Here is a 15,941-nt window from a genome sequence, read left to right as displayed (position 1 = left end):
AATACAACAACATGATACCAGTGCATGAATGTTAGAATCTGAAATGGACAAGTATACTTGTGTTGGATATAAACACACCATGAACTGAAGACTGATTTAAGTGCAGAGATTTTCAGAGCAGTTTAGAAGATTATCATTAAGGGAAGATATGGGGAAGGGATAGCTCAGTGGTTTGAGCATTGGCTTGCTAAACCCACGGTTGTGAGTTCAATCCTTGAGGGGGCCATTTAGGGATCTGGGGCAAAAATTGAGGATTGGTCCCCCTTTGAGTAGGGGGTGGGACTAGATGTCCTCTTGAGGTCCCTTCCAACCCTGATATTCTGTGTGGCTAAATTTGAGGCATTGTTCTGAACAATCTCAACCAAGAACCCCAAAAAAGAAGTATAATAAACACTGAGTGTCCAGAGGAGGACCATAGAGCAATATATGAAGTCTGGTCTTAATTAATAGACCAGATCCTCAGCTAATGTAAATCAGCATAACACCATGGACTTTCTGGAGATATGCTAGTTTACATCAGCTGAGGATCTGGCCCATTCCTTTAATTCCTGCAGCCACCTCAAAATCCTTTAATGATCTAGAAGAGGGATTCAAAATCTTTTTGATTCTTTCCCCTGTATAGAAAGGTTTCAGCCATCCAGTCTGGGAGAAACAAGAATGCCATGTCACTTAGGTGACCAGTCACACACTATAAATAGTAAATGGTCAATGACATATATTGAGCAAATATTTCACAAACAACCCCTGGGCTGCAGTACAAGGTAAAATTCACCACTGTGGAGAGGACCAGCACAAGACCTATATACCACTACAGTGTACCCGAGAACAGTACATGGTCCTCATTTTGGCCTTCTTCACAGAGGTCAGTCTCACACAAAGTGTTGAGTGAATAATATGCAATAAGTTGAATTACTAAAGTCTGTTCTTAGATGGTTAACAAATAGAAAATGGGTGAATTTTATCTATTCACATTACTCCCTACAAATAGTTTGTCCAATTCTAGGCATAAGTTTACAATGTGATATGGCAGCCAAAAATGACAGTGCAGTTGTGGGCTCTGTAGAAAAATCATCATATAAGAAAGCAGGGAAATCCTAGTCCTGGCTTTTCTGTGACAACATCTGGACTATTGTGGTTATGATAAAATGTAGGAAGCTTAGCAGAGCAACAAAAATTAAGTGCTGGAGGAAAGATTGCAAAAGTTGAATATATACAGCTTGAATAAGAGCAGATAAGATAGAACTCTACAAATATGAGGATATTAATTATCGGGGAGGAAGCAATATTATTAGGTAAGACAAGGAAAATGGAGGCTGAGTATTTGTAAAGCTTTCTGACAGTGAGACCTATCAATCTGTGAAATAATTACCCAGGGGAAGTGGTGGAAGCCTCATTGCTTGGCAAAATTAAAATGTGCTGTAGGGCACTGTCCTGCACTGACAAGAAGATGGTCTAAATAACTTAATAGGGCTGTGCTTGCCTCTAATTTCAATGATTGTCCAAAGTGAGTGAAATGTAAAAGTAAACGGCCATAAACGGGAAGAAAATCAGATTTTTAAATTTTTCAGTGGTAATAACCTGAGTTATTAGCAATACAGGACAAGAAAATTAGATAGGAGGCCCAATTTTGGCCTCAGATCCCCATGTGTAGCTCTCATTTAAATCCATGAGAGAGAGACATCAGATCTGAATCAACCTTTGATTTTGCATTTTACAGTGTTACTTTAAAAGCACACTAGGATGTGTACATCCTTTAATGTTGTAAATTGTTTAACAGGTATAAGCAGGAAAATATTTCCTGGTAACCAGGCACACATCCTACTTTTTGTGTTATTTTTACCAACCAAAAAAGGGAACCGAATCTCCATGGATCCTTATTATCCAGTTTCTAATATGAGGGTATAAAATCCTTCACATTTTAGCCGGGGGAGAACAAAAAGATGATAATTTACCAAATGATCAACCCCTGTCTTTGTTGTAAATACCAACCCCTCCTCCACAGGTGCAGAGGTCTCTCTTACACAGGAACTGGTGAGATTCTATTGCACAGAAGTTGGGCAAGTTTCAGTTCGCTCCCACATATGATGCGCATCTCCTGTACTCTGTGGAGCCCAGCTCCACAGGGGGGCTACGTGGATCCAGTGGGATTTTTTCTCGGGGTTTGTGTCCAATGGCTGGAAGACCCTCCATAGGGTGCACAGAGGGCTGGATCTGAAATTCACATTTCACATGCAGTATTGAAAGTTTCTTTCAGATTAGGTGTAGTTCATACAGAAACCACAAGGACACCTCCCTTTAGACCAAGGAGGGAAGCTACTAATCTATGGCAGCAAGAGACACTGACGGCATGCAAGCTTTGGCACTTCATCTGCAACACCATTTTGTTAGTGATCTGGGTGACAAAATAGTGATGAGACAGAGCCAAAGTCTAGAGCACCCCAAGCATTGGCAAAAAGCCCCAAAGTAGCTTTGCAAGGTGAAGCTTTATACCATAGAGAAGATCTCTTTGATGGATGTCTACAGCTTCCCTAAGAGGGGAGTAAACCAGCGTGTTGTCCTGTGCATCACAGAGATGAACTAGGCTAAACTGCATGGGAGAATGAGAGACCTCATTCTGCTATTTCTCCCTATGCCTGCACTAGCAACTATGACCCAGCGCAGATATCCTGGCTGGTTGAGCTGGGAATCTGTCCCTCAACCATTAGAGTTTTTGCACATATTAAATTCCTTTTACTCCAAATCTGAACCTCATTGAATTAGATTCCTTTTAGATTTTAATTCTGAATGTGCAATCAGACTTGAGACAGATGAAAAGTCTCCTCTTAGCTACATGCACATACACACTGGTATGTTTTGTATTCCTATTATTTTTGTGCCATTCTCATTTTAAAGTCGCCACTGTTGCAAGGTGAACTCATAGCCCACAAACACCTAGTATTAACTTCAGGAAACAAATGTTAGATGTATGCCAAGTATCAGGATGAACTTGTTATTTTGTGCCTCACTTTAGCTACAGAGGCTGAAGACTGAGATATGAAAAGGGATCTTCAGTGTAACCTCACAAAGCATAAGCCATGTCAATATCGCAAGAGAGAAAAGTCAGAGGTCATTACATTTAGGTAACATGTTTTGGCAATGATCTCTGCCTTTCCAATGATTAGTTGTTAGCTTTTGAGTATTCATTTTGATAATAAACGTATACCTCTTGTGACAATGGCTAAGATGCATTCTTACTAAAAAGTTGTGGGCCAGATTCTTGTCTCAGTTGTGCTGATGTAACCAAGATACAAATTTGGCCCCAAATCTTCAGTACTAGTTTTAAAAGTATCTGTATGGGTGGTGATAGTTCTGGAAAGGACACGTTTAGGAAAGAGGGAGTAACTGGAAAGCAATGATAATATCCTTGATAAGACCAGAAGACTTTAAACATCTGCTGTATGTTTCTAGAAAATGAAACAAAGTATTAAAGATCCGAGTGAAAGGATTACACTTAAATTTTTTTTTCATTTTAATTTCCATCTGTACTTCCAATCCTTTAATTAGGCTTCTGAATTTTTACATGTATTAAATGTGGAAAATTATTCTTTTCTTCTACAGAAAGAAATTCTGTGTACATTCTAGTTGGTGGGATAACAAAGCACATCAAGCAATTATATATCAAAAATATTCTAAAGCCCAGTAATTATGTGTTTCTTTATAAAAGAATAGCATATTATTCTAGATGCTTGATAAGTTTTTCGGTCATTAAACCTTGTTAACATTAGTTAATTTCGAACTAATCTAAACACAGCTTCCACAAATTTCTTTACTAGATTGAATAATGAATGAAAACTTTTGAGATCTTGAATCTCAGTTGAATCATGTTAAAATCTAGCTGACCACATTACATTTTGCTCTTCTCTGTACAACTTGAAAAATCACCTCTCTCTGAAAATGCTGTACCTAGTGTATTTACAAATAATCCAAAGATGACTATAACTGAAAAAAAGTATGTGGTATTTTTCTCTTTTTCATGGGGGTTGTTTGTATGTAGTTTTTTTTAACATTGATGCATTTCCCAGCACGCTGAGCATTTATGCACATGGAAGATTGGGGCCTGTCACTGTTCCTTCTCATGGACGTAGGCCTCCTGGTATCAGGGCATGACACTGCATTGATCTGCACCTCTAGTATCCCCTTTGGCCACTTACTCTCCCCTACACCGGCTTGCCTTTTATCTTTGTGTCCTTTAGCCTAGCCTGCTCACTTCTCCAAAGACCAGTGTAATAAGTTCCAATCAACCATAAAAAGAAAGGTCCTTCTGGCCCTCCCCAGGTACAAGATTGCCAGCTTCCCTCTCAGTCCTCCCATCTGGACTTCCCTCACAAGAGCCCTTCTTGTCCCTCATGATTCTCTCCTTGCAGGAGAGTGCTGCCTTTTCTGCAGTTCCTCCCCTTACTGAGGTCCTTCAGTCTACTTATAATGTCCAGATGTCCAGTGAATCCTCATCTAGCTGTGCCCTCTCTGGCCAGAAGGCAATCAGCCAAAGCACCCCACAGATGTTGAACATGCATTCTAATTGGCAGTTTTCTCCCTTCTCTAGCCGGTGATGGGAGAACCCCATCACAAGGCCATAATCAGATTCCTTGCTGAAAAGCCCATTGTAAACTTCAGCTAGAATGGATAAAAGACCTTTATAAACATGTTTAAAGAAATGTTTTAAAACAAATTTCAGGCCTTGCTATTCAGTGAGTGCACTGTCAGTACCTGGAATGTTAAAAATTTAGTCAGTTTAGAAAAAATTGATTTAAGAGTTGTTGTTTGATGAGAGACCAATTCATGAGCTAGCCACATCTAAGCATGCTTCCAATAAGCATCAATATCTGGATTTTTTTTTTAAATACAGTTTTTATTTTGAGGGGGGACTTATATTTGCCCTTCTAATAGCTACTTACATGCATGTAAAAGTCCCTCTTTCTTTTTCCAGTTTTTTTTTAATTGAAGAAATTTTACATATCATATATACACAATAAAGATAAGAGGTCAAGCGAAACAGATACATGCATAATACAGGAAAGGTGTATACAAACCTCTGAAGTGCAAAATTAAATGCACTTTAACTATCTAGTTAACTACATACAAAAAGAATTAAAAACAGGTTTAGAGGTCAGTCGCATACAGAATGCAACGGAGGAAAAAAGAATGTGAAAGCTTGTGAAATAACCTCAATTAACTTACTATAATGACAGCAATTTTTATTGTACATCTTTCTATTATTCCTCACAGCGAAAGAAAGTTCCTCTTTTTAACATTGCTTGGAGGGGCTGTTAAAGAGACATTTGTGAAATTCTGATCTAGTTTATGGGACTAACAGAATAGCCTTATGGAAGAAGGTGCAATCTATGCAAGTTATAGTATATTATGGCACAGGGAGGTAGAAGAATTGAACTACGCTTTATAGTTTGACATCTTGTGATGTAACTGAATCATCTGCCTAGCACAAAATGCTTTTTTTAGCCTTATAAAAGAAATTTATGGCTTTTTACTGTTCTATTAAAAGATTTCAGCATCCAAGCTACAATATATCCTGCACTAAAGTGAAGCAATTCACGGTGCCTCATGTGTATTTTATGACTTTATAGGGCTCTCAAAACTTTTCTCAAGAATTTAGCATTTTGCGATGGCTTTTTTAAGGGATTAAGCAAAAAATGGTTCTGTTGGCTGAATGGCCATGTTGCCACTTGTTCCTTCAAATGAGAATGAATCTCAGCTTGTAGTCTCTAGAACCTAGTCATTTGTGTGCACACTAATATTCATCATATTTCAGGATAAATACTGTAGATACTCAAGCAGCTGAGATTTAAAATTCTAAATCTAGCGACAAAAGACACTGTATGCTGGAGTGCCATGGACGTGAACTTCTAAGGTAGGGTTCTCCCCTGCCCTCAGTGAGGCTCAATGGCTGAAGAAATGCTCATGGCAAAGAGCCCCGTCTCATGTGTGACATATTGAGGTATTTGGTCTCTCCATCTTCTCAGTCTGATGGCCATTTATGACCATTTATTAATAAATACAGCAAATTCCAACTTTGCCTAAAGTTTGAAGAAACTGGAACAGTCCCTGAGACCTGTTGAATGGCAGATAATAGCAAAGCTGGTTGGGAGTAGCTCCTGGCTGTTGAAACCATGCAGGTTGGGAGAGTGGCCCCGAATAGCTCCTCCGTGATGAGGTACATCCAAGGCCCCAGTCCTGCAAAGAGTTTTGTACATGAGTAGCTTTACTTACATGTCTTTACAGGATTGGGGCTTGAGGTGGAGATGGTGTGTGAAACAGAAGGCCCCATGAAAGTGGTCGCTTTTCAGTTTGTATATTTTCTTAGGTGTGGGTCTCCTGAAGAGCGGAAGAGGAAAGGAGAAATGTTTAGAAAGTTCAGCTACTGCATGCCAAACTTATTTGAAGTTCAGTATGTTGAAGGAAAACTGCTTTGAATTTTTACCACTGCTTTAGAGGGGTACAGAAAAATCCATTCGAAAAGAAGCATTTTCAACTATGAAACTCTGAAAATGTTTCAAAATCTCTATTAATATGAATTGGACAGCTGTAGAATCCCTGGGGATGCCTTTTATGAGAACTGCAACAGGAAATGCAGCCTGATAGCATTACATACATACAGGAGGGCTAGAATTGGAGTGAGAGACAGGGAACAAGAGATTTCCATAACTCTTTGTAAGTAAGATCTCCATTTTTCTGGTTTGGAGGGAAAAGGCTGTTTTTTTTATGATTTGGTGTTAAAGAAGCCACCACCCCCCCCCCCCCGCAAAATCAGAACATACTTTAAAAGAGCTGCAGAAATTTCTTAAATCTCGTCCTGTTTCCTGTGTCTCTTGCTGCAGCTCTTAATGTCCTGTTTTGGTGCACATCATTGGGATGACTGTTTTCCTTCTTCATTATTTCATATTAACATTTTTTGTTTTAATATGTATACCCTGTATTTACTGTACAAGGTGCTTTAAAAATAGAGTAATCCAGACATGTTTTAGATTAGATCCAGTCACTATGAAGTGTGTTATATTCCAATGCGCTTTCTAATGCATGAATTCCTTCACATTAACTCCTCCTTAATAAATATTTCATTTATGTAAAAGGTATATTCAGGACACTAAGTGCTGTACTGAGAATAACAAAGATAAGAAATACTTGATTGTACAAATGCTGTACTCTGTAGCAATCCCTGTGGAGATTTAACCAGGACCTCAAAGTTGTCTGTCCACTTCCTGCACAAGATGGGTCTGTAAGGAGGGAAGTATGTATTCCAGGAAACACAGCTACATTGGCCTGTTGCATATGAGCATCTGAATACTAATTTGGATTTGTATTATAGATGACCCCAGTGAAAGCAAAGTGGTACACCCATTAAACCATGCAACAGGTTGCTAATCTATCTGTACTTTGTGTTTCATCTATAACCCCTCAAGAATTTCTCTTATATTACCTAATATTAAACATGCCTACCCGATGTATTGAATACATGGAATAAACAAAATGCAGCCATTCCATTAATGAGGATTTGTAGTACTTATTCTGAACTACAGTGTTGCTACTGAGAATGGGGCGATGGACTTCTTTTGCCGCTGGGAGAGTACATCCACCATGTGGACACTGCTAAATAATCCCTGCCAGGGATAACTTTTAGCCCTGGATCTTAACGATGCTCTGTTGAGCAAATATGTTGTTTATACGATGCACTAGATTGCACTAAATTACCTCTCACCTAGAACTGGGTGAAAAGTTTTAGCTGAAACTTTTTTTTTTCAAAAGATGCAATTACCGTGACACTGAAACTGTTCTTGAATTCACTTTAGTTTCACTGAATTGTTGTGGTTAAAATAAAAAAAAAATCCAAAAAACCCCAATGTTTTGTTTTGACATTTTAAAAATAAAATATTTCAATTTGGTTTGAAATAAATTTTCATTTTAAAATTTCCTTTAATTATATAAAACAATCAAAAATATTTTAAATGGTCTAAACTAAATGTTTCATTTGCCCTAAATGATCAGGGAATGGAACTTTTATCTCTCTGTGCTCATTTCTCTTTTTAAACTCTGCTGGAAAATGGATTTAAAGCTGCATGTAAGCATAGCATAATTTTCTAACGGATAACAGCAATTTATTTTAATGGTTATTTAAGTTATTTATTTGACACATATCTAGGGACAGCACTAGCAGTTCTACTGCTGCTCACCAACCAGCCCCAAACCACCCACAAAAGTGTTGCTGAATATTTTGCTGCCCATAATATTCTGCTGCTCTAGAGGGTGACTTGTAATGGCAGTTCATAGCAGCAGCCCTGTTGACTTTCACAGCTCAGGTGGTAACTGGGCTGTCCACCTGGCTAAATCTATATGTGTATTCATATGTGATCTATATGCGTTATCCATATGTATTTTTATACTTCATTAAAAAGTATGTATGAATATATAAATTTAGTGTGCATGCTCCAGATGTTGCTTGTTACCAATAAACCTGTTTTGTTAATTTCCAGGCTATCCGATGCACTCTGGTGAACTGTAGTTGTCTGTGTTTCAAACCTGGAAAAATAAACCAGCGACAATGTGACCAGTGCCGACATGGATGGGTAGTGCATGGTAATATTGCTTTTGTAAATCTATCTATCTAGGTTCTTGTATGGCCCTCCTCAACACAGTATCTCAGCTCTTGGATTTTTTAATATACATCACACTCAGTTGTGTATAACTCTTGCCATTCATGTTTTTTCTACTTTGTTTTAATTTTATTTTCAGCCCTAAGCAAATTAAGGATCCCCAACCTGTATCCAACAAGCCAGGTAGAGATAGTACAATCCAATGTGGTCTTCGATATCAGTAGCCTCATGCTGTATGGAACCCAAGCCATTCCTGTCCGCCTTAAAATCCTGCTAGATCGTCTCTTCAGTGTCCTGAAGCAAGAAGAGGTGATACAGATTCTCCATGCACTGGACTGGACACTGCAGGATTATATACGTGGATATGTGCTACAGGTATTGTAGTGAAAGCCTAGTCAATACCGAAAAAATAGTTGACCAAAGTAATAATTTAAAATGTCTTTCAGTTGAATCTTGGTATCCATGGATCACATTGAGCCATCTATTTTTAATTGAATTCAGTGAAGAATTCTGCTTAAAAAGTTGATCGCATGAGATGACTTAAAGTCAGCTATACACTTGTACAAATTATGTGGGCCTGACTCAGTTTTTATTTAGTTTTTACTCAGATAAATATCTACTGACATTGACCAGCCTAAGGGGAAAGAAGTCAATAGCAGTCTGTCTAAGTAAAGGCCTCAGGAATTGACCCAAAGTCTTGTTTAACAATTTTATTGTATTTTTGTATGGTGGGATAATACATTTACAAGTTAACCTGTCAACATTTAAACATCATGGCCTATATTCATCTCCAGTGTAACTCCACTGACTTCAGTGGAGCTACACTAAAGATGAATCTGGCCATCTGTGCTTACACAGATGCTACTAGCTGGAAATTACCTTTTATGTAAAGTAGCATTATGATCTTATATTATGACACAAATCAATATTTAATGGTCTTGATAATCTTTCTTTTTAGTGTTAGGATTAAAAATATGGAATCAATTACCTTGAACCTCTATCAGATAAAAAATTTATGATGTTACGTTCATCATCTTAGAAACTCTTACATGCACTGTGAAAAATCTCAGTAGGCCATCAAATACATGTTCTGTGATAAAATATTTATTGTAGTTATTGGGAAAAGTTAGGCATAGCTAGAGTTTGAAAGAACTCCAACACTCTAGTGTAATTACAGCTATGCTCTGTGAACACAGGCGATAGATCAATACAGGTTCATTTGTTCTCTGATCTTAGTTACTTGGAAGATTATTAAACTTGCAGTGAAAGAATACTTGACTTAAATGTGGAGCTAAATATTGGTCTGATTGCTCCATCTCTGCTCTTTGTACTTACATGTTGCTAACTGTTCAGATTATACGTGTCTTAATTTTTGTGAAAAAAATTTACAAAATAGCTTGTTAGACAGTATTACTATTAGTTCAGAAAGAAATAAGATCACCACCGTGTTGAAACTCAAAAGACAATATCACAAAATTGCCATCAAACTGTCTGTAAGTAGAGTAATTTTACAGACTTGCTGGAGAAGGATTTCTGAGAAAGGGGATTCTGAAATATGTTTAAATGAACGTATCACTCTTTTAAATATGTTCTGTTTTAGGATGCTTCAGGAAAGGTGCTGGATCACTGGAGCATAATGACTAATGAAGAAGAACTGGCTACTTTGCAGCAGTTTCTTCGCTTTGGAGAGACTAAATCTATTGTAGAGCTAATGGCAATTCAAGAGAAAGAAGGTCAGTCAATTATAATACCTACAACAACGACTAATTTGGATATTAGGGCATTTATAGAAAGTTGCAATCAGAGAAGTTCTAGTCTTTCTTCTTCCATGGACAAAATGAGCCCTGCCAACATTCATCACTTTGAGAACATTGTAAATAATATGGCTTTCATGCTGCCTTTTCAGTTTTTCAGTCCAGTGCCTCCACCTTTGATAGGTTCACCACCAGAAAGACATTTGCTTGAGCAAGGTCAAGACCACAGCAATGAAACTAAACAAGATGTTCCGATACCATTTTCTGAAAGCAGCTTCTTGACTTCCAGTTCTACTTCATTTCAAGTTGAAAATGAGAGGAGCATAAACAGCCCAGATGTCACTACTAAAACAGAGGACGATGCCCCTTTAAGTGATTCTAGCTCACATCATACAGTAACAAAGCTTGAAAGGACACAGTTATCTCCAGAAAATAAAATGAAATCTGTTGAAAAAAATGGCATTGGGCCAAGAAAAGGGCGCGTTTTCTGCACAGCCTGTGAAAAGACATTTTATGACAAAGGAACTCTGAAGATCCACTATAATGCTGTTCATCTGAAGATCAAACACAAATGCACAATTGAAGGCTGCAATATGGTGTTTAGTTCTTTGCGAAGTCGAAATCGTCATAGCGCAAACCCCAACCCAAGACTCCATATGCCAATGAACAGAAACAACAGAGATAAAGACCTGAGGAACAGTCTGACTATCTCTGGACCTGAAGAAACTAAAAGGACGGACTTTACCATTTTAACCCCAGATAGTAGACCTATTACCAACTATGTCAGCTCTTGCACAGATTCAAAGGTGCAATCCAGTTTTCCCAGTATTGGACAGAACGGTGTTCTCTTTCCAAACTTAAAGACTGTTCAGCCAGTTCTTCCTTTTTATCGCAGTCCAGTCACGCCAGCTGAGCTTGCTAATACCCCAGGCATACTCCCTTCTCTACCTCTCATTTCTTCATCAATACCTGAGCAGCTGGTTGCTAACGGATTGCAATTTGATGCACTACCCAAGAAAAAATCTCGTAAATCGAGCATGCCAATCAAAATAGAGAAAGAAGCTGTTGAGACAGCTAATGAAAACAGCAACCTTGCCAGCTCGGAAGATGATACACCTCTGCAGGTGGTAAGCGATGGAGAGCTGGAGACCTGTGAGCATAGGATTGAAAAGCAGATGAGCGACAGGGTGGAAAAGCACCCCATTTCAGGTAATTCATGGAAATCTCTCTCTGGGGTAGAGGGTCCAAAATATTTTGATTCTGTCATTGAGCCAAATAACACATACATCAAGGAAACATCTGAGAATGAATTAGATTACTCTAAGAGAGAGGTTATGCCAGAAGACAACCAAGCATTAAAAATAGCTTCTCGTGAAATCATGTATGAAGATCCAGAACAACACCACAGTGATGTTATAAAACCAGTGACTACATCCTCTCTTTATATTAAAGAGCAGTCAAAGCACCGGATTCCTAATAATGATTGCACTGAATTGCACCACCACTTGCTAACTGGGGGCCTTTTCAGTGCTTTGTCAAACAGGGGTGCTGCCATTCCTTGTTTAGAAGACTCTAAAGATATGGATCATATCAGTCAACATGCACTAGGGATTCAGAAGGCAGAAAGCCGCTTTCATTGTGACATCTGTAAGAAGACCTTTAAAAACCCTTACAGTGTAAAAATGCATTATAAAAATGTACATCTGAAAGAAATGCATATTTGCACAGTTGAGGGCTGTAATGCTGCTTTCCCTTCTCGTAGAAGTCGAGACAGGTAAGAAAATTACAAACAAAATTATATTTATTTTACATTCACAATGGGGGCCTAATTTGAAATGTAAATAAGTGTTTGAGGAATATGGAGCTGCAAAGATTTTCTGTGTATCCACCTAAAACAGGTATGATAACTTATCAGAATGTTCATAAAATGAAAATCCATTGAAAGAAACATTTTCTTTCCATTAGACTACAAGGTTTTAAATAAAGCCTTGAAAATTTCATAACTGATAAAGATTGCAATAGTTGAAAGAATACTTTAGAATATCAATGAAAAGGCATAAGGTGTGACTTCAACACTTTTCCAGCATATGCACATGTGGGTTCGTGAGTTTAAGATGTACTTGTGTGTATCTTAATGTTTTTTTTAAAATGCAAAAACTATGGGGCAAGCTCATAATAGCTTCACTCCGTTTTCATTCTTTCCTTGCTTTATGCAAGTAAAGTCCCACTGAAGGATTTTAAACCAAGTGGAGAGGAAAAATAGATAAGGACAAGAGGATTTTTCCCTTGAGTTACTGCAAAGTTAATATTGCACAGTACAAGATCAGCATATGCAAACATTAAAGGTGAACATGCAGCATTAACTACCCCTTGTGTGTGTATGTGTCATGATACTGTCTTTTAATAACAAGATCATACAATACTTCATAGATAATGAAATACCATGGGCCCAAGTTACTGCTGGTACTTCTGTTTTATGCCACTGTAAATCCATTGATTTCACTGATTTCAGGTCTGATATGCGTAAGTTAATAGAGAAACAAGAATTGAAAATGCTCCATATGTGCAACTTTATGTTGAAACCCTCAATTTTGTATATTTTATTGGGAAATGGTGGTAACATTGTTAAAGATTATGAACTTGACTCATTGCATTGATTCCACTGTGTAACACCACTGTAACTCAGACTGCAGGCCCTGGTTGTAGAAAGTCTGCCTGGATGGAGCTCATAGTGACACAAGGTACCAGGACTACATATTCTGCTGGGAGACCTGAAGCCAGTCGATGCAGTACAGGAAGTGGGCAGAGACAGTCAGGGAGAGGTGTGGCCATTATAGCCAGGAGATGCACTGAATTAATCTGCTGCTGGCAGGGCTTCTGTGATGTCCTGATTAGAAATGAAATCTACTCCCCAGTGGCAGAGTCCCAAGGGAGGGCAGTGACAGGGCTGCTTCTTCTCTTTTCCCTGCAGTGAATTCCCTTCCAGTGTAGCTGTGACAACAGATGGGTGAATGAAGCCCCATGCTGCAGTTCGTACACCTGTACTGCAAATGCCTTTCCACACCACTGTGTTGTTTTAACTTTAATTCTGCTACCCTCAAGCACCTAGTTTAAAAAGAGAAACAAAATGATCCCACAAGAAAGTTCCTGAACTCTACATAGGACAAGAATTAACTGCAATGCTGTTCTAGCCTAGACCAGGAATGGTATAGTTACAGGGCAGAAAGTTTTCAGCAATAACCCCCTGTTTTCATGTGCTGATAATGTTCTGAATAATCCATCCTTTTGGATGAAACTGTCTGTTGAAAGAAATTTTTTTTCTTGTTAAAGTCTGGATGACACCCTTGCAGCCATTTTTGGAGTTAGATAAGGGTAGAAGTAAAAAAAAAAACAAAAAAAAAGCCCTCTTCTTTATATATCAAAAATGGCTGAGGTCTGGAAGTTAGCTATCAGAGATGAGCAACAACTGCCCATGTGTGAAGAAAATTGGTTTAGCTTGAGCAAAGTGATTCCTGTTTGAAAATTGCATTGTGGATAGAGCAAAACGTTCTGTTGAGAGCAGAAGTGAGCTCTTCAGGGAGACACACCGGACAGATGGGTGCAGCTGCAGCAGGACACGTGTTTCATGGTATCTGGCAGCAGTCTTCAGTGACTTGAGCCCTCTATTTTCTGGCTATGGAGCAGGTCCAGGGGCCAGTCTCTTTCACTTCTTTGTCCTGGGGGGAGATAGGTTCAAAGTCCACTGTCTGGCTCATCTAACCTCACCCAATCCACTCCTTGATATCTGAGTCCTGCTAGAAGAGGTTATCTAGTCTAACCAATTTATTTGAGCATAAGCTTTCGTGAGCTACAGCTCACTTCATCAGTTGCATACTGTGATGAATACATCCGATGAAGTGAGCTGTAGCTCACGAAAGCTTATGCTCAAATAAATTGGTTAGTCTCTAAGGTGCCACAAGTACTCCTTTTCTTTTTGCGAATACAGACTAACACGGCTGTTACTCTGAAATCTGTTATCTAGTCTGTTCACTAACCCCTCTTGGCCAGCAGTAGGTCTAGTATGTGGGTGAAGCATGAAGTAGCCACACCACAGGAGAGTATCACCACAGGCTGATGACTTCCATGGAGTTATTCTTGATTCACACAGGTACAAGTGAGATCCGAGGCAAGCCAAATACCTGTACAGATGTTTGAATTTTCTCCTTTAATCTTATAGTGGCACTTGATTAAACATACACAGTTCACGCAGACTACCAAATATTGGTTACTATTTCTTTATTAATAGTTTTCAAACAACTGACGTTAGGTATTGATGAAAAAATCATTTTTGCTAAGCTTCTCTTTGTTCTTCTAGACATAGTTCAAATTTAAATCTTCATCATAAGCTTCTGACCAAAGATACACTGGAATTCAAGGACAACTATTTCAATGCAACATACCTCTTGAAAGACATGGCTAAGGAGGTTTGTCAAGATGTGTCTTTAAAACAACATGTTGGACAGACTTCTGTAATCTTCAAAGGAATGAACAGAACAGGCAGCTTGGTTTTTCCACTGAGCAAAATCAGAGAACCCTGTTCTGGGAATTTTGGATATGATCCAGTGAATGATGGTGCTGTTCTGGATTTAAGCACTACTTCCAGCATTAAGTCTGAGAGCAGTGCACGTTCCTCTTGGGATTCTGATGGAGGAAGCGAAGAATGCATCATGCCTTTGGATGACAGTGATGAAAGCTGTGAAGGACCAAGCCTAATACCCAATGAAGAGCTCTACCCGGACTGTACTGTAATTGAGAAGGCTAATCAAAGCTTTACAAATTTACCTTCCAGTTTGCCAATAACTTGTCATATATGCCAAAAAAATTACAGTAATAAAGGAACCTTCAGGGCCCATTACAAAACTGTGCATCTCCGCCAGCTCCACAAATGTAAAGTCCCAGGTTGCAACACAATGTTTTCATCTGTTCGCAGTCGAAACAGGCATAGTCAGAATCCCAACCTGCACAGAAGTCTGACCAGATCACCAAATAGCCTCCAGTAACAACATACTAATCCCAATTGACTTTTTGCTAAGCGTAAATCATTTCAGATAAGAAAGAGTTAGAATGATTTTTAAACAAAACAAAAAAACCAACCTCATTTGATGCTGGGCCCATTTAACATACGGGGTCAAATTCTGCTCTCACTTATATGGATGCTCTTTTGCAGCTTCACTGAGCAAAATGTGGTGCCATCATTTTTAAACCATTATTTTGTTTCACGTTAAATAATAGAAACTTCTTTAAGGAAAAGAAAGCAGTACTGGCATTGGGATGAATGTGGCACCATTAACTGAAGTTTTTTTGACAGTTTGCAAAGTATTATTCACTTATAGTACGAAGTTCAAAGGAGAAACCTCCATCCCATTGGATCCTGTTATGTTTACATGTTAAATGGGAGTAGTATTCTAGGGTGTCAATAAAGATGGGGGGGTACTTTGGTTGGGTTGGGGCTTTGGGGACTGTCATTTTATTCCTGAGGCCTTTGTCAGAGGCTCACTTGCAGTAT

The 15,941-nt window shown here is 38.6% G+C and overlaps 1 protein-coding gene across 1 annotated transcript in view; it reads left to right on the top strand.

Annotated features, from left to right (window-relative positions):
* Nucleotides 1–15,435, top strand: part of BNC1 (basonuclin zinc finger protein 1) — a 96,473-nt gene extending 81,038 nt beyond the window's left edge. Inside the window, exons 2-5 of the mRNA XM_074964792.1 lie at nt 8,523–8,625; nt 8,782–9,017; nt 10,243–12,170; nt 14,751–15,435. Coding sequence (XP_074820893.1) covers nt 8,523–8,625; nt 8,782–9,017; nt 10,243–12,170; nt 14,751–15,435 — 2,952 coding nt within the window. The remainder of the gene's footprint in view (nt 1–8,522; nt 8,626–8,781; nt 9,018–10,242; nt 12,171–14,750) is intronic.
* Nucleotides 15,436–15,941: the final 506 nt, after the last annotated feature.

This window comes from Natator depressus, chromosome 10, assembly GCF_965152275.1.
Source record: "Natator depressus isolate rNatDep1 chromosome 10, rNatDep2.hap1, whole genome shotgun sequence".
Taxonomy (NCBI): Eukaryota; Metazoa; Chordata; order Testudines; family Cheloniidae; genus Natator; species Natator depressus.
This window is presented reverse-complemented; position numbering and strand designations above follow the sequence as displayed.